The sequence below is a fragment of the Podarcis cretensis genome, assembly GCF_951804945.1.
Source record: "Podarcis cretensis genome assembly, chromosome: 17".
Taxonomy (NCBI): domain Eukaryota; kingdom Metazoa; phylum Chordata; class Lepidosauria; order Squamata; family Lacertidae; genus Podarcis; species Podarcis cretensis.
Window position 1 is genome coordinate 26,769,633 of NC_137187.1, and position 22,996 is coordinate 26,792,628.

General features: G+C 42.0%; 1 protein-coding gene across 9 annotated transcripts in view; it reads right to left on the reverse strand.

The window, feature by feature from the left end:
- BNC2 (basonuclin zinc finger protein 2) overlaps positions 1-22,996 on the reverse strand; it is a 416,653-nt gene that overhangs the window by 100,211 nt on the left and 293,446 nt on the right. For all 9 annotated transcript variants that reach the window (XR_013834311.1, XM_079959195.1, XM_079959198.1 and 6 more), the window contains one exon: positions 15,183-15,418. Coding sequence is in view for 8 of the 9 variants with exons in the window: in XM_079959195.1 (XP_079815321.1) it covers positions 15,183-15,418 (236 nt within the window). In the remaining variant the exon portion in view is untranslated. The remainder of the gene's footprint in view (positions 1-15,182; positions 15,419-22,996) is intronic.

The window sequence follows — 22,996 nt, forward strand, 5'->3', positions numbered from 1 at the left end:
AGGAAGGAAGGAAGGAAGGAAACACAGTTTTCTGGAAAAAAAAATGTAGGCTTTTGTATGTGTACAGAAGGAAAAGAAAAACAAAACCGAAATTCACTTAACCCCATTCACATGTCTAGCCAGCTGATTGTTTAAGTGTGATTTACTTCTTTAATGTATAAACTTCATCACAGAACCATCAGAATGTTTCCATTCAGCAAGCGCAAACAAACAAACAGAAGAGAAGCCACAAAATAATTATAAAACATATGGCGTGCACCACGGCTGTGTTTATTTTATGACAGTTAACTTTATTTACAGTGTAATCTGGGAAGAATTAATTCTCAAAGGACTTTACACAAAATATGGCCAGTTCCCCCCTCCTGCCCCACCTCACCCTCAAACCACACACACCAGAGTTATGTTGTCAACCCGAGTAAATAAACTGTCCTAAGTGGAAATCTCTTGTTTTCTACAAACAAAATGCAATGCCTTGTTTTTTGTGTAATGGGTTCATTATGAATTCTTGAGTGACAAAAACTATACATTGCCAGCAGCAATAAAAGCCAGGATACTAGGAAGGACGGCTGGTTTTTATACCATGCCAAAGTTTGGTGGAAACATAACATTTTAAAAGGCTTCCTTTGCCTGAATTTGCTTCTCAAGATGGTCTTGTGTTCACATTAGCCATGTATCTCTACAGCTTGAGAAAAGCTTTGTGCAAATATACTCTCTTTTTTGTTTTTCACAGTCGGTTATTATGGTAACATATTTCCAGAGACATTTGGAAGAGAGCAGTAACTCATTTTAGAAGCTAGTTACTAACTTGGCTCAATGTTTCAGGCAGAAGTATTAAATATTATGCAGGACAGCACCCAAATAACACCGCTTCTCAGGGAAGTTTTCGGAAACCAGGAAGGAAGAGCTTCTTGCCCCAAGTTATGCTTCAAAGCAGACCTGGTCTACCCTTGGCCTCTGTCCATACCTTCCCTTCCACGCATGAGACACAAATGTAAGACTAAGGTCTAATTGATGCAGGGTTAGCTCAGTTGGTAGAGCATAAGATGCACAGGTTCGATCCCCACCTTGGGCAAAAAAAACTCTGCATTGCAGGGGATTGGACTAAAAGACTCGTGTGGTCCCTTCCAACTCTACATTTCTATGATTTAATTGCTTTTATCACACTGCTGCTGTCTGAGTTACAGTGCCATGGAAGCACAGGGAGTGCCGGTCTCGCTTTGGTTCTTGGAGTGCAGCTTGGAAATAAACTTGGAATGCAGTATTCAGCAGCAGATTGCATGGAGGGGTGAAGTTGCTTACCTGACCTCCTGGCCAGGTAAGCCTGCCTGATTACCTGAAGGAGGTGTGGCAAGGCAGCAGGGTGCAGTGCAAACACACCAGCAGAGCTAATGTGGCATTCCTGCAGGTATGTTTGCACTGCACTGCCCTACCTGGCTCCTTATCTCTGGGAGGAAAGGAAAGTGCCTTCATCCAACCATGATGTCTGCTACTGTTCATCACTAGTGTTTGGGTGTTCAGAAGTGGCGTGAAATGTGCCTTCTTCACTGAATAGCTTTTTCTCAGTTCTGCCAGTGTTTCTGGTTTGGGACTATGAGTTTCAATGGGAAAGCTGCACTGCTCCAGCACAGGAATGTCATTAGTTGTCTATAGTTTCTCTAAGAATAATAATTTATTACTTATACCCTAACCATCTGGCCGGGCCTCCCCAACCACTCTGGGCAGCTCCCAACAGAATATTAAAAACACAATAAAACATCAAACATTAAAAACTTCCCTAAACAGGGCTGCCTTCAGATGTCTTCTAAAAGTCAGCTAGTTGTTTATTTCCCTGACATCTGGTGAGAGGGTGTTCCACAGGGCGGGCGCCACTACTGAGAAGGCCCTCTGCCTGGTTCCCTGTAACCTCCCTTCTCACAGGGAGGGAACCTCCAGAAAGCCCTCAGTGCTGGACCTCAGTGTCTGGGCTGAACGATGAGGGGTGGAAACACTCCTTCAGGTATACTGGGATGAGGCCTTTTAGGACTTTAAAGGTTAGCACCAACACTTTCTCTAGAGATATAACAGATCACCCCCCCCCTTCCAAATGTGGTAGTGGTGGAGAAAAGGTCGAAATTTAAGGCAACAATATGTTTAAATTTAAGGTATGAGTAAATGATAAAAATTATCTTAAATTTAGAAGTATAATATTTGGAAAGTACAAAATAAGGTATGAAACAAGGTAATAATTTGCTGATATTTTTAATATAAATAATGCAGGGTAAAGGAGATGTGAGGAAGTCCAGTTAGTTATATATATAAAAAAATTGTATTGAATGGTTGGTTTTTTTCTTTTCCTTTTTTATTTTTTATTTCTTTTTTTCTATATGGTTTTTTGTGTATTTGTTTTGGCTTTTTTGTGTACTATTTTTTGGTGAAGGGATCTTGTATGAAAATTTAATAAAATATTTTAATAAAAAAAACAAATGTGGTAGTGGTGGGGTTTGATGAACATTTATGTCAGTCAAAAGTAGTGCTACCTTTGGCTTAGTGTGTCTAAACCGGGAAACGTGGTTAAGCTCTCTCATCTCTAACCGCAACCTATTTTCAACTAATGTACTTCAAGGATTACCTTCGCCCATGGACATTAAGACAATCCTCAGCAGCTTCCCTACAAGTCCTCCCTCTGGAATCAGGTAGCTGGTGTGGAATGCTCTCCCCGGGGAGGCTTACCTGGTGCTGAGATTGATGTATTTTAAGAGCCAGATGAAGACCTTCTGATTTGCCCAGGCCTTCTAGACAGAGGTGCCGAGTCGCACCAACATTGAGAGGGCCCATGGCATGCCCATGACATCACGTGTGCTCGGGCATCATGAGTGTGTGACATCATGCCCATCACACAAATGCAGAGGAGGCCAACCATGAGGAAGTCCTTTGCCAGCACGCCTTCCCAATCATCAAAGTGATGCGCCAGTGCGAACACGCTTTGCTCTGGTGGGTCCCTTTAAGACTGTTGGAAAGCCCAATATTAAGGGGGCTCAGCCCCTATGGAGTTGGCCGACCTGCTTCTTGATGTTTTAGCATTGGCTTGTATTTTAATCTAGCTGGCACTAGCTCATTGTGGCTGCTCTGTTTGCTTTGTTATTTTTATTGCTGCTTTATTGTGTTTTTAAATTATTGTTAGCCACTCTTGAGAGCCTCGGGGCTACAGAGCAGGATATAAAATGCTTAAAATAAAGGTAATGGTTTATTTTATGAGTGCTTGTCGTGGTTAGTTTCTCTACCTCATAATAACTGGAGTTACAGGTGCCCTTGAGGTAACAAAAACAAGGGAAGGGAAGCACCAGTTCCTACATCCGTCCCAAACACGTTTCCCCCGTCTCAAGTCTTGGTAGCTTTTCACTGGTCATGATGGAAGATTATCATCTTTCAGTTGTAAATGAATCTTTTCTCCATTCTACCTGGGACGTGGAATTTTTTGTTCAGCCAAAACTATCTATTTCCAATCTGCATATATTGAAATAAATGCACGCCATTGAAACATGTCTACCCCTCTCTCCCAAACATGTGGCAATCCTTGGCAAAATACCTAAGTAGTTTCTCAGAGTTTGTATGATGTGGCCATAATTGTTGCACCATTAGTCTGCACTTTTGCCGCCTTAATATTCCACGAAATTGTCCTTAGGGTGGTATTCAGTGCTAGTCCTACTGAGAGTAGACCCACTGGAAGCTAACAGGGATGACTTAGGTTTATTAACTTCAGTGGGTCTGCTTTGAGTAGGTCTTAGCTGAATACAACAGGACCACACATTTCCTGCTGAGACAACATTAAGATTCTACTGCTCACACAATTTTTCCCTGCCATAAAAATGGCTATGGGTAGTTTTAGAATGTTAAAGCTATGCCCAAAATTCTGATTCAGAACTTTTCAGTTCAAAGCAACCTTTGTTGCTTTTTTTCTTTTCTTTAACCCTAGAACTTGCAGTTATTGGTTACCGGTGTCTTACAAAGCCAAATGAGCAATTATTGGGAATAATTTTACAGATGCTGGGAACGCTGCACAACAAAATATAAGTGAAGCAAACAGAAATACAAAGGTTTAGAACATATTCTAAAACATTCTTACGTGTTAATGGGAGGGGAAATCTATGTTCTCCTCACTATATATTTTATTTTATTTTTAAAAATCTGTCCATATCAATTTTAAACTTATTAAGCATTAAAAGCCATTTCTCGCTATCTTCAGCAGTGTACTTCTGACTTCCTTGAAGGCAACAATAAGTGTTAATGACATTTACCCCTTCTGATAAGAGTCATTCTCACTTCACTATTATTCCTTGTTATTGCATAGGACAGGCACTAGCAGTGCATTGAAAGATCAGTGCTGGGAGAGAAACAGCTCCCCTTGAGATGTCTTAGACTACAAGAAAAAGCACTAAATCAATGTATGCTAGAGAAACAGAAAGTCTGATTCTTTTGGGACCTTCACAGTTTTTAAAAAGTCACTGTGGCCCTAAAATTTCAAGACTGCCTAAAGACAGTGCCATTAAAAAGGTAAAGGTAAAGGTACCCCTGCCCGTACGGGCCAGTCTTGACAGACTCTGGGGTTGTGCACCCATCTCACTTAAGAGGCCAGGGGCCAGCGCTGTCCGGAGACACTTCCGGGTCACGTGGCCAGCGTGACATCGCTGCTCTGGCCAGAGCCAGAGCCAGAGCCAGAGCCGCACACGGAAACACCGTTTACCTTCCCGCTGGTAAGCGGTCCCTATTTATCTACTTGCACCCGGAGGTGCTTTCGAACTGCTAGGTTGGCAGGCGCTGGGACCGAGCAGCGGGAGCACACCCCGCCGCAGGGATTCGAACCGCCGACCTTTCGATCGGCAAACCCTAGGCGCTGAGGCTTTAACCCACAGCGCCACCTAGCATACCACAAATGAAAACTAGTCCCTAAATTTCAAAAATTCAGGCACATAGATGTCTAAATGGGATAAAAAACCCCAGCCCGCTCCAGTAATTAGAAAAGGTTGTGACATTTACTAAAGATTGGAAACGTCCCATAGACTTTTTGCATGAAAAAGGAAAAGAAATAAAGACATTTGGATTTGAGGAAGATAATGCTTGTTTATAGAAAGTGGTTTTGTTGAGTGATCTATTGGAGTGGATGGAGGAGCATCTCCACCCCCATCGTTCAGCCCAGACACTGAGGTCCAGCTCTGAGGGCCTTCTGGCAGTTCCCTCCCTGTGAGAAGGGAGGTTACAGGGAACCAGGCAGAGGGCCTTCTTGGTGGTGGCACCTGCCCTGTGGAACGAACTCCCATCAGATGTCAAGGAGATGAAGAACTATCTTACTTTTAGAAGACATCTCAAGGCAGCCTTGTACAGGGAAGTTTTTAATGTTTGATGTTTTATCATGTTTTTAATATTCTGTTGGGAACCGCCCAGAATGGTTGGGGAAACCCAGCCACATGGGCAGGGAATAATAATAATAATAATAATAATAATAATAATAATATGGTATAGTAATTGCAGTAATCAACCAGAGTCTTGAGCTTACCCACAGGCAAGTAAGTCCCACTGAAATCAGCAGGCGGTTGGTGGAAGGAGCATGGCTCTTTGCACGCAGGAAGTCCCATCTTCAGTCTCTAAGCCAGGCATAGGCAAACTTGGCCCTCTAGATGTTTTGCAACTACAACTCCCATGATCCCTAGCTAACAGGACCAGTGGTCAAGGATGATGGGAATTGTAGTACCAAAACATCTGGAGGGCCAAGTTTGCCTGTGCCTGCCCTAAGCATCTCTAGTTAGGACAGATAAAGACTACCATCTAAATCCTGAATTGCTGTTTGTAGTCAGTATAGACCAGGTGGGCAGGGTATAAATAATAAAATTGTTGTTGTTGTTCATATAAAGTGGACAGAGGAAGAATCAGAAGTTCTTTAGTTGCTGAACTTTATCTTTTCTTCTTTCTCTTTTAAGCTCTTTTCTACTTCTTCCTCTTTCTCTCTCTTTTTCTCTATGTTTTTATCTTATTTAGATTAATGTTGGATTAAAAAGAAGATATTTGAGAATAAATTGGGTGTTTTTCTTTATAAACTCTAATAAAATTATTTTAAAAAGCAAGGAAAAGATTATGACACTGAAAGGTTCAGAAATAACATGTGGTTGAATGGGTATGACCCTTTCAGGTACACAGAGTTTCACGTGGCAAGGCTTCCATACAAAGGCAGTTTGTGTTGGCATTATGTTTCACCTCCCACCTATACAATACTGAATGAGATATTTCCTTTAGAGTATGTCCAGATGGCAACTTTCCATAAGGCACCCACTCAGATGATGCAAAAGGCAAGTAAGGAGCCATGGGATGAATGTAAGAAGTGAGCTTACAGCAGTCCCATGAAAGTACCTGTTGGCCAGCATATAACCAAAGTCTAGATCAGGGGTAGTCAACATTTTTTATACCTACCGCCCACTAATGCATCTTTCTTGATGGTAAAAATTTCCTTACCGCCCACCAGTGCTCGATAGAAGGAGGATTCAGCTTGTGCTGTAGAACCCCCTACCGCCCACCTAGAATCCTGAAATGCCCACTAATGGATGGTAGGGACCAGGTGGACAAACCCTGGTCTAGATGATGTCTGCTGTTCCTGTGAGATTTTAGAGATCAGAAAGAGTACAGTGGTATCTTGGTTTATAACCATAATCTGTTCCGGAGGTCTGTTAGTAAACCAAAGGAGGTTGGAACCCAAGGCACGCTTTTGCCAATGGAGCCTCCCAAAATGTTTTGTTCGCAATCCAAAAAAATGGGTTGTAATCCAAAAAAAGGTTGCAAACCAGGACACGCACTTCTGGGTTTGATGTGTTTGTAATCCAAACCGTATGCAAACCAAGGTACCACTGTAGACCCAAATCCACCAAATGACAGTCAACTAGGCATGCCCATACTGGACACCAGTGACTCTCATAAATGACTTTACTGAGCATGCCCAAGAGAACAGATAAGTCTTCACTGCTGACACCCATGGGTGCTGTTTGGCAAGTTCACCTGAAGAAAAACAGCAGGGTTCCACTCTGAAACTTTGTGTAGAATCAGGTTCCGTTTCAAATAAGTTTTGTGATTGAATATTTATTTGGGGTTTTTTTAAAAAAAAAATGGGATAAAAGCCACAAATGTTTAAGCAAATTGTATTAAGCTTGATCTTATTTAAATGTTTGAAATCAACCTATAGACCCCTTTTTACATTAAACCTGATGTTTTGTTTGCCTTGATGGCCTTGAATAGCAAAGGGCAGTATGATAAAATACTCCTTGTTATGTTCTGTGGGTTTGTGATTTTTTAAATAACAGCTGCTGCAAAATAAATACAGACCATGAACTCCAGTCCTGGCACGTAAACAGCTTTACAATGTGGTTTTTATGAAGGAAGCACACATGGTTGTGGCTTCACTTGGAGAGGCTTTCAGTGTCTGTGCCCCAGTAATTCTACCCCACTGTGTTAGGGCTCATCTTTTACACCTTCCCAGAGGAAGCTGGACAGAGGCCTATTAGGTGCATTGCACCATCAAAACAGAAAGAGGGGCACATAACTTAGCTATGACAGAATGAATGCTCTGGAGCATGTGCCAGTCTCCAGCATGGTTTACACAGTTCTGTTGCTGACACCACACTCAGTTGCGCTTCAATGTGCAGCCCATCTGCGTTAAGCCCTCTCTTCCAGGATCGCCAGGACTGGAGTTATGCTCTCTCCTCCTAAACCACAAACTGTAGCCAAGAACAAACCTTGGCTACAGATAAGTGTTCAACACAAGAGAGCTAACCAAGATCTTGGAATCCTTGGCTTAACTGCTGTGCCACACTGAGGACCGAGAGGAGAAAGTGGCTGCAGTCTCCTTGCTGGAAGCCGGCACATTCATGCTCAGCCAATGCCATGGTTTAGCTTAGCATTATATGTGAATGTCTGCAAGATCGGCAGCAGGAGGGATATCGTGCCTTCATGGCTTGTTTGTGGGCTTCCAGGCAGCATATGGCTAAGAAAAAAGATTCTAGACAGGATGGCTCCATGGCATATCCAAGAGTGCCGTTCTCTTCTTTCTCTGCTGCTATGAAAAGCTGATTCATGCTTTCACTGTTTTTATCTTTGACAGAAATGTTAGGTTGATTGAAAATGCAAATGCACAATTAATAGCATTAATTAACCTTCATTGTGGATACAAAGTTTATATTGCTGCAATATTGCATGCAGACATATATTACATTTATTAAGGGGGCCAAATGGGTTTAAATATGAGCTAATAAAAGCTTTGCTGTATTCTTTGAGAGTTTGCTCACACTTCAACACACCTCAACTGGTGATACTCTGCTACCCAAGTTATGTACATATGCATAAAATTACAGGAACCAAGTAACAGGCATGCTTGCCCAGGTTCCTTACCATATCTCATTGCCCAGCAACACAATCTACAGCCAACTGCTAACCAAGTCAATATGTTTGGTAAGACTCGTAACAGCTGTTCTAACTTGCCTAGATAATTATTCTCCTATAACCCAGCAAATATTCAGTACACTGTTGTCAAGCATAATAATCACACCGAAGCCTTGAAGGCTATGGTGTGATTGAACTTTATCCAGATAAAGTGACCTTTAACCTAATGGCGTGTTATAGGGCTTTACAGCATTCAACTATGTGGCTCGCAGTGTAGCTGTTAAGGGCCTAACTACACATGATGCTAAATGTGTCATTGGCAATCATACCTGTGGTTTGTTTATTTAATATAGTGAGGGCAGGAGGGGGATTTTCCAGAGATCACAGTGTGCAGGAAGGGGAAGTTTAAGCCTACCTTCCACAGCTGCAATACAGGAGAATCACCCCCATACAGCACTTAGAGAAGGGAGAAAAGGGTTCCAACTGGAGCCAATGGGAAGTTTTCTTCTGTTGCTCATTGAAGCAGAGGGAGGGAGTAATTTCCCCCAAAATCATGGCTGGGAAAGGAAGGGTTAAACCTCCCCACCCCGTGCAATGAGGTCCCTATAGAAAATTGGGTACATGTAAACTAAACAAAAGCCACCAATGCAATTGCTTGGAAATGCATTTAAAGGTAAAGGGACCATTAGGTCCAGTCATGACTGACTCTGGGGTTGCGGTGCTCATCTCGCTTTATTGGCCGAGGGAGCCGGCGTACAGCTTCTGGGTCATGTGGCCAGCATGACAAAGCTGCTTCTGGCAAACCAGAGCAGCGCACGGAAACGCTGTTTACCTTCCCGCCGGAGCAGTACCTATTTATCTACTTGCACTTTGACATGCTTTCGAACTGCTAGGTTGGCAGGAGCAGGGACCGAGCAATGGGAGCTTACCCCTTCGCGGGGATTCGAAACGCCGACCTTCCGATCAGCAAGTCCTAGGCTCTGTGGTTTAACCCACAGCGCCACCCGCGTCCCTTGGAAATGCATTTAGTATCACCTATAGTTGGGTTGTAGGTGTTTCGGATTCCACAGTAAAGATGTGAGAGCTGCTTAGCTGTGCAAATATCCCACAGTGCAGCTGTAACTTTAAAAAACTCATCAAAACATGGGTAGGGCCCCAGGTTGGTGGTGGAGGACATTCAATCCCTGGAATTCCTCCAGGTAGATCTAAGAAAGATTCCCACCTGAAACCTTGGAGAGCCGCTGAGGCTCAATGTAAATAATACTGAGCTAGCTAGACCAATATAATTCAGCAGAAGACAGCTTCCTCAGTGAGGAAGTGCAAAGAGGACAGAAACTGCCTCACACACCCCACCCTCAATCCAGTCTCAGGGTCCCTTCCAACTCTACAATTCTATGATTCTAAGTCCAGCTTGAGCAATTAGCCTCTCCCAGGCCTGGACTTTAAGAACAGCAGAAGAAGCTGGGAAGCGAGAAGAGGAGTTCAGGCGCAGCCTGACTCCCTCCTTTGGCAATCTCCACAGAATTTTAGCTTAATGGTTGCCAACAATTTGATTTTAATTAATTTTTATAATGAAATGTTTTTAGAATCTTGTACTATTTTATTGTTGTTAGCCGCCCTGAGCCCAGCTTCGGCTTGGGAGGGCAGGATATAAATATTATTATTATTATTATTATTATTATTATTATTATTATAAAAATAATTTTATAAGTTGTGTGTCTTTGTTTCTCAATCTGATCCTTTTACACAGTTTTTGTATGTATTGTGGTAGTTTATGCATTGTGACCTGCAGTTATTTTTTTAATTGATAATAGTTTAATAATTATTTATTGTAATTGTTAAGAACGAATTTCTGTTTAATTATTATTTGCTGACGTTTTGAGTTAATTCTATAGTGCACTATTATATTCTAATAGATTGTTGAATATTACTTTATTTGATGTACAGTGGACCCTCTGGATACGGATTTAATTCGTTCCGAGGGTTAGTGCGCACCTTGAAAAATCCATAACTAGAGGCGCCACTTCTGCGCACGCCGCAGCGTGATAGAGCACTTCTGGATATGTGTGCAATGTGCAGAGCACTTCTGCGCATGCGCAAGCGGCAAAACTTGGAAAAATACTTCCAGGTTTGCCACTTTCGCATCCCAAAGATTATGTATCCAGAGAGGTACTTAACCTGAGGGTCCACTGTAGGTCATTCCATTTTAAAGGTATGTCTTTTTATGGTTTTCTGCATTGGATCAGATTATTATAAGGTGTGTGTTCTTTGTTGTATATTTTGTTGCTGCAAACTGCCTTGTGTATAGTAATACAGAAAGGCGGACTACACATTAACAGTGGAATGGAATGGAATGGAAAGGAAAGGAAAGGCCTAACTTGCTTTAAGCAAGCTTCCTATGTTCCTAAAGTAAATTGTCAGGGTTCTGACCACCTGATAGTTAGTTATCAAAGACATAAAGGTGACAACCATATCCATATGTCATGTTATACAGTGGTACCTCAGGTTACATACGCTTCAGGTTACAGACTCCGCTAACCCAGAAATAGTGCTTCAGGTTAAGAACTTTGTTTCAGGATGAGAACAGAAATCGGGCTCTGGCAGGGCGGCGGCAGCAGGAGGCCCCATTAGCTAAAGTGGTGCTTCAGGTTAAGAACAGTTTCAGGTTAAGAACGGACCTCCGGAACGAATTAAGTACTTAACCTGAGGTACCACTGTATTATAGTTTGTTTCTGTGCCAACTTTTGGCCACAACTTAAACAATATAGTGCAATTTAATACAGAAATATCTCAAAAACCAAATACTTCCATCCCCTTGCTGGAGGGCAGGGGAAGAAGGATCCCAAACATGGGAGAAAGAGCAGTAGCAAGGATCCTGGGTGGTGTTGGTGAGAAAGCATGGTACCCATTCTTAGTGCTGGAGAAGTGTCTTTGCTGTTTATGATGCAACAGAACTAACAGTCTGCAACATGTTATGCTACAGATCAGTCCTGCAGATATACAGTCATTCCAACAGGTAATTAAAAAGCAGGCATTGGCCTCCTTCTGCAACACCTACTCACTACAATGTGATGACCCCCCCCCCCATTTATCATGAAGAAGTTACAGAATCTAGTCTTTGAAAACTGTGGTTTTTTTAAAGTGATTTTCGCTCTTGAAAATAAATGCATTTTAAGCTCCACATAGAAAACTAGTCTGCTTAGGATACTAGCCTTTTTACTCACCTTTTATTATTCAGACCCCAGGAATTTACACTTAAGTGCATAAGCACACATGGCATCGTTTAAGTGAGAAATGTACATCTGTGTTCACAAGGCATAGGCCTCAATCTAAAGCATATGTACGTGAAGGCACATATCCACATTTTCAGAGAAGAGGGGAAAATCAGCGATAATCTTTACATAGGATTTTTAAAAATTACATTTTAAAGCACCCGTAATCATTTAACGCTTAAAAGCAAGTTTATAACATTTTAACAACTTATTCTAATATATTTGCGATGCTTTATATGGTTGTCTCAGTTTGTCCAAAGCTCTTGAGGATAGAGTGAAAACAGGAAAGGAAAAGATTATTAGAATCTATCTAACATTTAGTCTTCACTATTGTTGGCATCCACATAAATTTCATCCAGAGTAGGTAAGCAAAGCAGAACACTGAAATAAGGAACAGGCTCGTTTCTCACAAGATGTATAATACCTGTATATTGTGCCTCATATTTCAGGTTCTAGAAATTATAGAAACCTACCCTTTCTTTAAAAAAAACATACAAATGACAATCTGGGGATTTGGGGATTGTAGTTCATAGGAGAGTTGGACTGTCCTCCATTCCCCAATCGAAGCTGGCACTGTGATGTATAAGATTATATTCTACTGATTTCAATGGAAATGATAACTTATGCTGCCTTGGAACGTGAAAGATGGAACTGTTCCAGAGTTCAAAACAAGTCATAACTACTATGGTATAAATCCAACATGAAATATTGAAGATTGTTTGTACACAGCAAATGAATGTGCTGCTTCCACTGATCAAAAGGATGTAGTATAGGGTAGGAAGTCCCTTTTCACCTGTTCCCATAGGAGCCAACTCCTAGGGGCCATGGGGGCTTTGGCCCCCACAATAAAATATTTGAGGGGGCCAGGCCCCCCAAAGTTGATGGGCATTCCCATTCAAATGGTGTGCGCGCACTGTGTCATGAGATCGATTGTGCGGGTGGGGCTTACTTGCACCCCCACAAAGTTTTATTCAAGTTAGCACTCCTGCCTGTTCCAAAGGGGAAATGTCCTTATTTTGCCTTTTGGAGAGATGCATTTCAAGCATGTTACTATGTACATGCACTGGAGTTGTGGGTCTTCCTCTGGGTCTCCGGGGAGCCGATGCATCTTGACTCTAGCATACAAGCACATAAGTGCCAACACATGGACACAAAATGCCAGCTCGTCTCTGTTTTCCATCCACCCTGAGTGGTCTAGCTGAATACAAACTTGATCGCGGCTGCTTTCTTTTTACAAAACTTCCTAATGCTTAGCAGCATGTTCAATCTCACAACCGATCTGGTTGCAACTCAGACACATCCTGCAACATTTACCAACGAGTAGAAGTAGGCACACATAGCAAGGAGAAGAGACTTCATCAATGTATGATGTGGATGCAGGTATGCTTCAGGTAGCAATGGCTGGCAGAACATGAGAATTACAAATACCCAAGAGTCTGTGTAATATGAAATGCGTTCAGATCAGAAACCTCCACCAACCCCGTCATAATGAAGTTTGCATTAAGGTATTCAAGGCTGCAGCGCTAAGCATTTTTACCAGTGAGTAAGCCACACTATGTGGACTTACCTCTGAGTAAAAAGCCACTGGATAGCATTGCAAGAGCGACTGAAGGTGCACACTGCCAGCTGAATGCTGTCGCTTCTGTGTTCAGCTGGCAGCAGTCCTTGCAACATTTGGAGTTGTCACACGCCCCCCCACCTGCCTTTAAAAGAACAACCAGCAGCTGAATGCATCTGAGACAGCTCCACATGATTGTTTAAACACAGGAGGCTTTCTATCTTTCTTTTTTCCAATCACAGAAGGCTTGCTGGAGATTAATCTCCCTTCTCTACTTGCTTTAAGGTAAAGGTAAAGGTACCCCTGCCCGTACAGGCCAGTCTTGACAGACTCTAGGGTTGTGCGCTCATCTCACTCTAGAAGCCGGGAGCCAGCGCTGTCCGCAGACACTTCCAGGTCACGTGGCCAGCGTGACAAGCTGCAACTGGCGAGCCAGTGCAGCACACGGAAACACCGTTTACCTTCCTGCTAGTAAGCGGTCCCTATTTATCTACTTGCACCCGGGGGTGCTTTCGAACTGCTAGGTTGGCAGGCGCTGGGACTGAGCAGCGGGAGCGTACCCCACCGCAGGGATTCGAACCGCCGACCTGATGATCGGCAAGTCCTGGGCGCTGAGGTTTTACCACAGCGCCACCCGCGTCCCTACTTGCTTTAGTCTGCTATCAAATACACACTTACCTGGAAGTAAGCCCCACTGAACCCAATGTGCTTATTTCTGTACAGACATTTTAAGGAATCCACGGTATAATGATACTGATATGTGTTAATTGTAAAGAAGGTTAACACAGGGCTGCCATATTTCAAAAAGTAAAAACCAGGACACCCTGAAAGTTGTTGAGCGATTTTTCAATTGACTCATCTAACATCCAGGACAAAGCACCAGCTTTCAGAAAGTTCCCCCAGACATCAATTCCGCCTTTGAAATCCCTAGGAAAATCCCTAGGAAAATCCTAGGAAAATCTGGATGTATGGCAGCCCTAGTTAACAACTTGTGGGGTGGAAATCTGGTGCTTTTCAATTTAGGCCGTAGAGAACAATGGTGGGACTTTAAACCTTGGCTGGATTCCTGTAGAAGGGCTTTCCATACCATCATATGAACAAATACTACTAGGAACAAACTACTAGGGATACCTTTTCAGCACCACTAACCACACTGAAATTTTACATGCAACCTACATATTCTAATGGAATGCAATTAATACACTTTGGACATTCATTTGTATTAATCTTCCAGACCCTAAACCATAGCTGATGAACAAGGGATGTGCGTACAGTCAAGAGGGCTAATCATGTGAGCTAAAGATAATTTCATTTGAACTCTCATTTTTCTCATTCTTTAATAATATTTATTTCTAGCTCAGCCTATGAGAGCTACATGTCTTCCTTGATTATTATAGGAATATGGAGATTCTTGAGGGTCTATAAAACATTTGTGAGTCATTGGCTGCTTCAGGACTGTTACTGTTTTACTGGTGGGATTCAGTCCCACACCAGCAAACTCAGGTTGCAGTTAAAGTGGATTTGGCACACTTGCACAACAAGTCTGTGGGCAAGGAAAGGGAATTTCTATGCTAAGGAAAGTGGTGAGAAAATGCACTGAAAAAGAGTGGGGTGGCGTTTGTTTGTCTTGACATTGCATGACCTCACCAAAAACCAAATCAGAATCAATGCTCAATAAGCTGTGGATATTGTATAAACTTTGTACAAACAGGGATGGACAAACAGGTAATCTGGAAGTAACTGTATGCTCTTCCCCACCCCAGCATTCCTGCTATGCTGTAAAGATATACAATATGAATGTTATTGGGTACTTCTCCATAGCAGTAAGATTGGTCAAAACTTTCATTAGCAACACTTCCCCTTCCCTCCCATAGAATTCATCCTACACTGCAAATAAGTGGTGACGCTAAGAGGTCCGATTTTTAGTTCATTTGCCCATGCACTAGCTTGGTTCCTACCTGAAGGATGTAACCCCGAACGTAGTCCCGAAGTGTCCAGCCCAAACCATGCAGGATGTGCAACACTTCTTCCTGTTTCAAGACGCTGAAGAGTCGGTCCAGCAATATCTTCAGTCTCACCGGAACGGCCTGAGTCCCGTAGAGCATTAGGCTGCTGATGTCAAACACTACATTGGATTGTACAATCTCCACTTGAGTTGGGTGGTACAGATGCTGCGTGCTAAGCTTGTCCAAAGCTAGGAGGGAAGAAGACAGAGAGTTGAGGAGAATCTAGCACATAAGCACAGTGTGAATTTCTACACAGAGGCCTCAGTGGGAGTCATTGCTAAACAAAAAAAGGAGTGGGGAGAGAACCTGAAGGCAAGGTGGATAAAACACATATTATTTGGATGTGGTACCATCATGGATTTCAAATCCCTGCTAGACACTGGTATGCAACCGAAGAATTGATGCTTTTGAATTATGGTGCTGGAGGACACTCTTGAGAGTCCCATGGACTGCAAGAAGATCAAACATATCCATTCTTAAGGAAATCAGCCCTGAGTGCTCACTGGAAGGACAGATCCTGAAGCTGAGACTCCAAGACTTTGGCCACCTCATGAGAAGAGAAGACTCCCTGGAAAAGACCTTGATGTTGGGAAAGATAGAGGGCACAAGGAGAAGGGGACGACAGAGGACGAGATGGTTGGACAGTGTTCTCGAAACTACAAACATGAGTCTGACCAAACTGCGGGAGGCAGTGGAAGACAGGAGGGCCTGGCGTGCTCTGGTCTATGGGGTCACGAAGAGTCGGACATGACTAAACAACTAAACAACAACAACAACAACATGCAACATATACAGTGGACCCTCCGGATATGAACTTAATTCATTCCAGGGGCCTTTACGTACCCTGAAAAGTCCGCAACATGAGGTGCTGCTTCTGTGCATGCGCACAGCACAATAGAGCGTTTCTGGGAATGCATGCATGGCGAAACCTGGAAGTATACACTTCCGGGTTTGCTGCGTTCGCAACCCGAAAGTTACGTTACCCAAAGGTAACATAACCAGAGGGTCCACTGTATATTTTAAACTGAATTTCTTGCAACCTCCTTTGAATACACTTTTATGGCTCAATACCTTAATTATTAAAAGAGGAAGAACAGATGAAACATACTTCAACAACAGTGGCATTCACTAAGAAACTGTCACGAGCAATAGAATTTAATAATATGGATGAACTTTTAATCGCTTAAAAAAAATTAGCTTACCATGTTGCCTGGAAGACAATTTTTTCAGGCATAGGTGCAAATTCAATTGCACACCTATGCAACAACACTTTCCTAGAATCATGGCCTCTTGCTTCCTTCCCCCTTTTTTCCATAAGCTCCAAAAGCAGCCTAACCTTCTGACAGACCCACTTTTTGTCATATGAGCATAAGGACTAAATAACCAGACTTAACACAACTTCCTATATGCGGTCCATGAAGGAACCTATGTAACCTATGGGTTAGAAAAATGCCCAGAAGTTCTAGTTTTGAACTGTTCAGTTTACTTCTAGAAGACAGAAAACCAGAGATTACAGCATTAGTCGCAAAAGTTTGCACAACAGCCTAGAAAATACGTCAGTTGTTCTTACCTCCTGGGTCAGCGTAGACCATTTATCTCACTTTTAAATTACTAAGTCTTCAATTTTTGTTTTTCCTTTTCCTTTATTTTATCCTTATTGGTATTTGTTGTATTAAATAGAGTACAGTGGATTTTAATATATATTAGCATCTCTATACTAAAAATGGAGGGGATCAACCCATTCCTGGTCTGTATTGATTTTTCAATGTGCTAATTCATTATTTACTTATTAGTTAAATTTATGTCTTGCCCTTCCTCCAAAAGGATCCCAGGGTGGCAAGTCCATTCTGTACTGTTTCTGCATTAATCTGATATATTTGTACAAAATTTTGATGCATGCAATTGGACAACGTTTTGTTAGAAAACATAGAACCTCTTTTGGAAGCAAAATCTGAAGGATGGTACTGCGAACTGGATCACTTTGCTATAAATACTGTAAAGGTGGAATTCTCCTCCATCCCTTCTTCTTTACCTAAGGCAGGAATCCACCAGCACTCAATGCATTTTACCATGCAGTTAACGCAGCAAAATCGATAGGGCTGAACTCTTCACACAAACGAAATACTTGTGGCATCCTTGCTCTTTGCTATACTGAATGACTACCATGCATAAACTTTGATATCCTGCTTCACGATCACCTGCCACAATCTAGCTCTACAGGAAATATTGCTGGAGTAGACGGGGAAGGGGACCATGGCAAATGCCATTTCAGAGCACATATGGCCCCCATTACAACTAGTGTTCCCTCACAACTTTGAAGCTCATTTAATAAGAAAGAGGACTCATTAATGCTTCATTATGTAAAATGCAATGAACTTGCTCTATGGTACTATGCACACAGAGAGAGGGAGAGAGAATAGAATTTTGTCAGCCTTTAAAATAATGTTGTAGGGGCTCCTCTACCTCCTCCTGCAGTTTGGTATCTTCTTTGCTTGTGGTCACTGGAGAGTTCATGTACTCTTGATAAATTGCTTTCTTCCATCCACAGCGTAAATGCCCTTATCATTTCCCTGCTGGCTTCATTCAGCACATCTGCCCTGAGGGACACTTTGTCAAAGAGTTCTGGTTTCCTCGTACTTCATTTCTTGCTGCTGATTTGTCTGATCTTTCCTATTCTAGCAGTTTAGTCAACCTTGAATAAATAGGTTTTTAAAAATTAATTTAAAGTTCGCAAAAGATAAGGGATTGTTAAGCTCGGGGATTGAAGTCCTCTGTCTCTCCGCAAAGCATTCGCACTGCAGAAGTATGAAGGGTGGCATTCTGCCAAATACACTCTAAAATATTATTTTTTGAATTCAAATTTACAAGCCAGCCAGAGAGAGCGACATATTTTCTATATAATCACTAATGGTGGCATTGCTGCAATGTATAGATGTATTTCAATGCAAGAACAGCACACATTTGTAAACTTGACTACTGGATGAAGAAATGCCTTTCAGATATAACATTCCCAGCCTTCCAAGTATGGTGAGGTGTGTGTGTGTTTGCTGTGGGTTCTTGCACTCCCACCCTAGCCAAATTTCCATTCTCTTTCATCACAATTCGCTAGCTAATGCTGTGCGCACTCCAGATACTACATTCTACAACTTTCCATCAGTCCCAGGGCCAGCCTGGCTAATTTTTAAGGATGATGGGGGATGTAATCTGGTACATCTGAAGGGTACCATGTTGACCACTCCTGGAATAGCATTATACCTGCACTAGTGACAATTAACGCTTATCAGATTAGGGTTTGAAAATCCACTTCCAATAGTAGTTTCAAACACAGTTTACATAAGTAATCCCACTTAGAATTAACCACAGTTGGAACTGACGAAGACAGAGAGATTAAGGCACTCCACAGAAGGGAGAATGGATTCATGTAGGAGGGCGGAGATAGACTGAGCTGTCTACCATGTGCCCAATTGCTTGTCCAAAAGCATTACATATGCACCAAGCCTTAATCCAGGCTTCCTCAACCTCGGCCCTCCAGATGTTTTGAGACAATTCCCATCATCCCTGACCACTGGTCCTGCTAGCTAGGGATCATGGGAGTTGTAGGCCAAAAACATCTGGAGGGCCGAGGTTGAGGAAGCCTACCTTAATCGGTAATGGAAAATGCTTAAAGGCCTTGGTGCTGTGGGAAATTCCTTGAGCACCTCTTTAGGCTTATTCTTTTTGCGCTTGAGCTTATTTTTCGTTTTATTTTTCTTTAAAGTCAAGAGGTTGTATTTGTATAACCACAAGCCTGAGGTGTGACTTGGGGAAAGGTGAAGATTTGTTAAGGATCTTGGATCCCTCTCAGAAAAGGAAATTTTAGAGCTGTTCAAAGTATGAAGTACGCAATCATCCAAATATACAGGGTAGCAAAAGGGATATAACTGCTGTTGTGTGGCATTGCACACAGAGAGAGCTATTTAGAATTAGGAAATATACTTTGACAGCTTAACCTTGGCTTGCATTTTTTCAAAGGAAACTGACAAAGGCACCTCAAGCCCACTATGGTTATGAGAGAGCTCCAATAGAGATGCAGTCTATATTTAACTGTTTTTATATATGGGAACATAGAGACACACAGAGAGAGTGCTTGCAAGTGTTTAAAATTGTTTTCAAAATTTTTATTTTTATTTTTATTGTTGAAACCCACCCTAGGACCTTATGGTAAAGGAATATAATAAATAGATTAGAACAGGGGGACACATTATCAATTTTAAATGCAGTAATCCTATTCCTGTCTATTCAGAAGCAAGTTCCATTGAATTCAATGGGGGTCACTCTCAGGCAAGTGTGGTTAGGATTGAAGACTAAGGAAAAATTTCTAACTATTGCTAACAGCTGCTTCAAACATTATGTAGGAACTTGCTTTCATGCAGTAAGTTAAAGAGGCGCCACTTCCTGGTGTTTTGTTTCCATGACGATGTTGACTCCACAGAATAGATTCTGTGGTGGTTTTATTATGCACTTTGATGGCACCAACAGAGTGAACAGTGGTATATAAATCTTCTAATAAATGAAGAATATACAATTTATGGGGGGGCATGAAAACCATTCCTCTTAAAAAGCTGGGGAAATGTTAAATCATTCTTCTGTGATCTACTCTAAACCCACAGGGCCAACACAAGAGTTTGGTGCCAGTTCCTCCTTTAGTTCTTCATACAGAAGTGAACACATGGTATCTCAAAAGTGGAAATGGCACTGAATGTGCTATCTGGCTGATGTGCTAAGCTGCTGGTCTTTGGGGGCTGCCTGTCTATCCCACAAACTCCACAATGCAGAAATGTGGCAGCACCAGCCATGAAGTCCTCCACATTAATGAATCTGCCGTCTAATCACAGAGAACTGTGCTTGCCTTTTCCAAAGCAGCTATTCACATTTCCCACTTTGAGGGCAAGTGCAATCTGGGAGCACATGAGACTGGCATGTCCCAAATTTCAAAGGTAGCCAGTGCACCACCTGAAGTGTCAGCAAACCTTTTTTCAAAAAAAAGAAAAGAAAAAGAAAAAAGAAACCCTCAACCGGCTTGTATTAAAAAGGTAAGTCCAATCCCACCTAAACATTTTTCAATTTTGTCCCATTCCCAAAGATTAATCAAATATTTGGGGGTAACCCTCCAAAAGTACCCAATATTGCAGGGACAAATTGATCCAGCTGGGATCAATAGAAGGCAATAAATGGGATAAACCTGCAAACAACAAACTTTTATTTGATGTTGCTAGTGACCTTTCCTTACTTGTGAGTGAACGGTAAAGAACAATTCTACGCCACAGGGAAGGGCATTGCTAGTTAATACAGAACCGTAACAAATGCTATGTGGAATCTCAATTTTAATTCTGCTCCCAACTAATTATATAAAAGCTGCACTACTGCAGCACGAAAAGACTGTTGTTTGCAAGCAGCCACTATCCATAAAGTATCAGATCATAGAGAAATCCTAAATATTTGATTCCTGAAGCAAAACAGACTATGAACCTCGCCATTCCTCACCTTTCAGTGCGATGTCTTGTGAATTTTTTATTTTCTGTTCATTCTCTGCATTTCCTTCCTTTCTCAGATTCTTCAGTTTGTTCTCCTCATTCCTCTGGAGCACATCCTACTCCAAACCAAGCTTGCTAGCCCCCCCTTTTCCTTGGCCTATAATACATCTAGGTCATTTGTCGTCCCTTTTGACTCCTCCTCATCCACCCCAGGCTTATCCATCTGCCCCAAAGCATTCCAGTCAGGAGGTAGCTGTGTGGCATTAGGGCATAGCCTCACCACCAAATCCATGAATACAGTATAATTAATGATGGTGTCAGAATGCTGGGTGGTGGTTGCTCGTGAGTAATCAGCCAGGACTCTGACCTGTCTTTTACAGGTTTTATTGTGCAAACTATTTACAGTGCGGAAACACAAGGTTCATGTCCGTCTTAGTCACTTGCAGCATCCAGGAGTGGCCCCTTCTGGCTTCTCCCCCAACGTAAGAACATAAGACACCCCAAATCTCTGCCTCCCCTCCTTGCGTTTCACACCTCTGTGCAAGCATGGCGACGGAAGTGGCGTGCGTCTCTCCTGGCCAGCCAGGCTAGGTGAGACGCTTGGGCTCTCAGCAGCATCTTCGAGCCCTCTCCTTGCTTGGCTGGCCCCTTCCCTCTCTTCTCCACTGGAGGTGTGGCTTTTCCCCTCGCTGGAAGAGAAACTGCTCCTTAGAAGCATCAGAGCCTTCCTGTATCCCAACGGCGTTCCGATGGCAGTCCCCTGACAAATGGGATAACATATTCATGCCTGATTTGGAATGAGGCCAACATTGTAAATGAAAAGTGGAGAATACTCGCAGGAGGGAGATCCCCAATAATTCTACATTCTCTTGCAATTGCCACCCCAAATTCCAAATCCATTTACTTTGTAGCTGTTGCGCGGCACCGCTGGGGCACCGCTCTCTCTTTCTCTCAGCATTGTCCACTGAGATGACAGGGACAGAGACCATTGCCTTCTCAGTCTCTCAAATGCTACTATAGCAGAGAACACTGTTTGGGTCCTAGAGATGGGCAGTGACCAGGGTGGATAAAAATCAATGATTTCTTTTTATTTTTAATTTTAAAAAAAATCAGATTTTTTTATTTAAATCGGATTTTTAAATAAAAATGTAATAGTTTTTTTTTAATTTAAATTGGATTTTTAAAATAAAACTCTTTTGGAGGGAAAATCTTTCTAAAAATAGTTTTCTATTTAAGTTACATTATAGCCCAAAGGCTATTCATCAGGAAATAGGGATTTGTTGTAAGTTTTTAATGCTTGCTAAAACTCAGTCTAAGTTTTTTTTTAACCATTTAACAACATCAGTTAACAAACATGGGTACATATGCTATAATGTTATTGCTTTAGTTAAATAAATTGTTATTAAGGAAATGATTATTTTCCTCCTTCCAATAAAGTACAGCAGAAAAGTTGTCCAAATATAAACAATTAACTTATTAAACCTCGCAATAATTTCATAGTTACCTGTCTATGTATTTCTAATAGTATAACCAAATCAGTAATTTTTGAGATAATTGTAAAAACTACCCTGAAAATTTATTATTCCAAAAATGAAACCTTTATCTGGTTGTAAATATTAAACTTATACCAGCAAGAATGAGTCTTTCTGTAAAAAAATTTGATTTAAATCAAGCCTTACTGACCAGTGATTTAAATCGTGATTTAAATCAATTTGATTTAAATCAAATCCACCCTGGCAGTGACTTCAAATCATTGGCTGTGTGACTAAATCCCCCAGGGCAGTGATTTGAAGCAGCACTTCAAAGCACTGTGCAAGCCCTGCTTTGTGCTTTGAAGTCCCTGGAGATCATCACCAAATGTCATTGTGATGTCGGGAGATTGACAGACGGGCAGTTCTGCCCATCTATCAATCTGGCCCATGATGAGTAGGGGAGATAAAAGATCTGGCTGGTTACTCAGATCCGATTCTCCACCCTTGCTCTAGGCCAGAGCTTTCCCGACTTTTCATGTTGGTGACACACTTTTTAGACGTGCATCATTTCGTGACACAGTAATTCAGTTTTAGTAGCAAACTGGAGATTAAACCAACCTCTTTTCAGCCCCGGGATGAGTGTGGGGAGAGTCTGCATGACAAACCTACACACTGCAGCCGACACACGATACACATTTTGTATGTTGCGATACACATTTTGGAAAGCTCTGCTCTAGGACATCAGATAATTTTAGCACCTTTGAGAAATCTAGATTGAGAA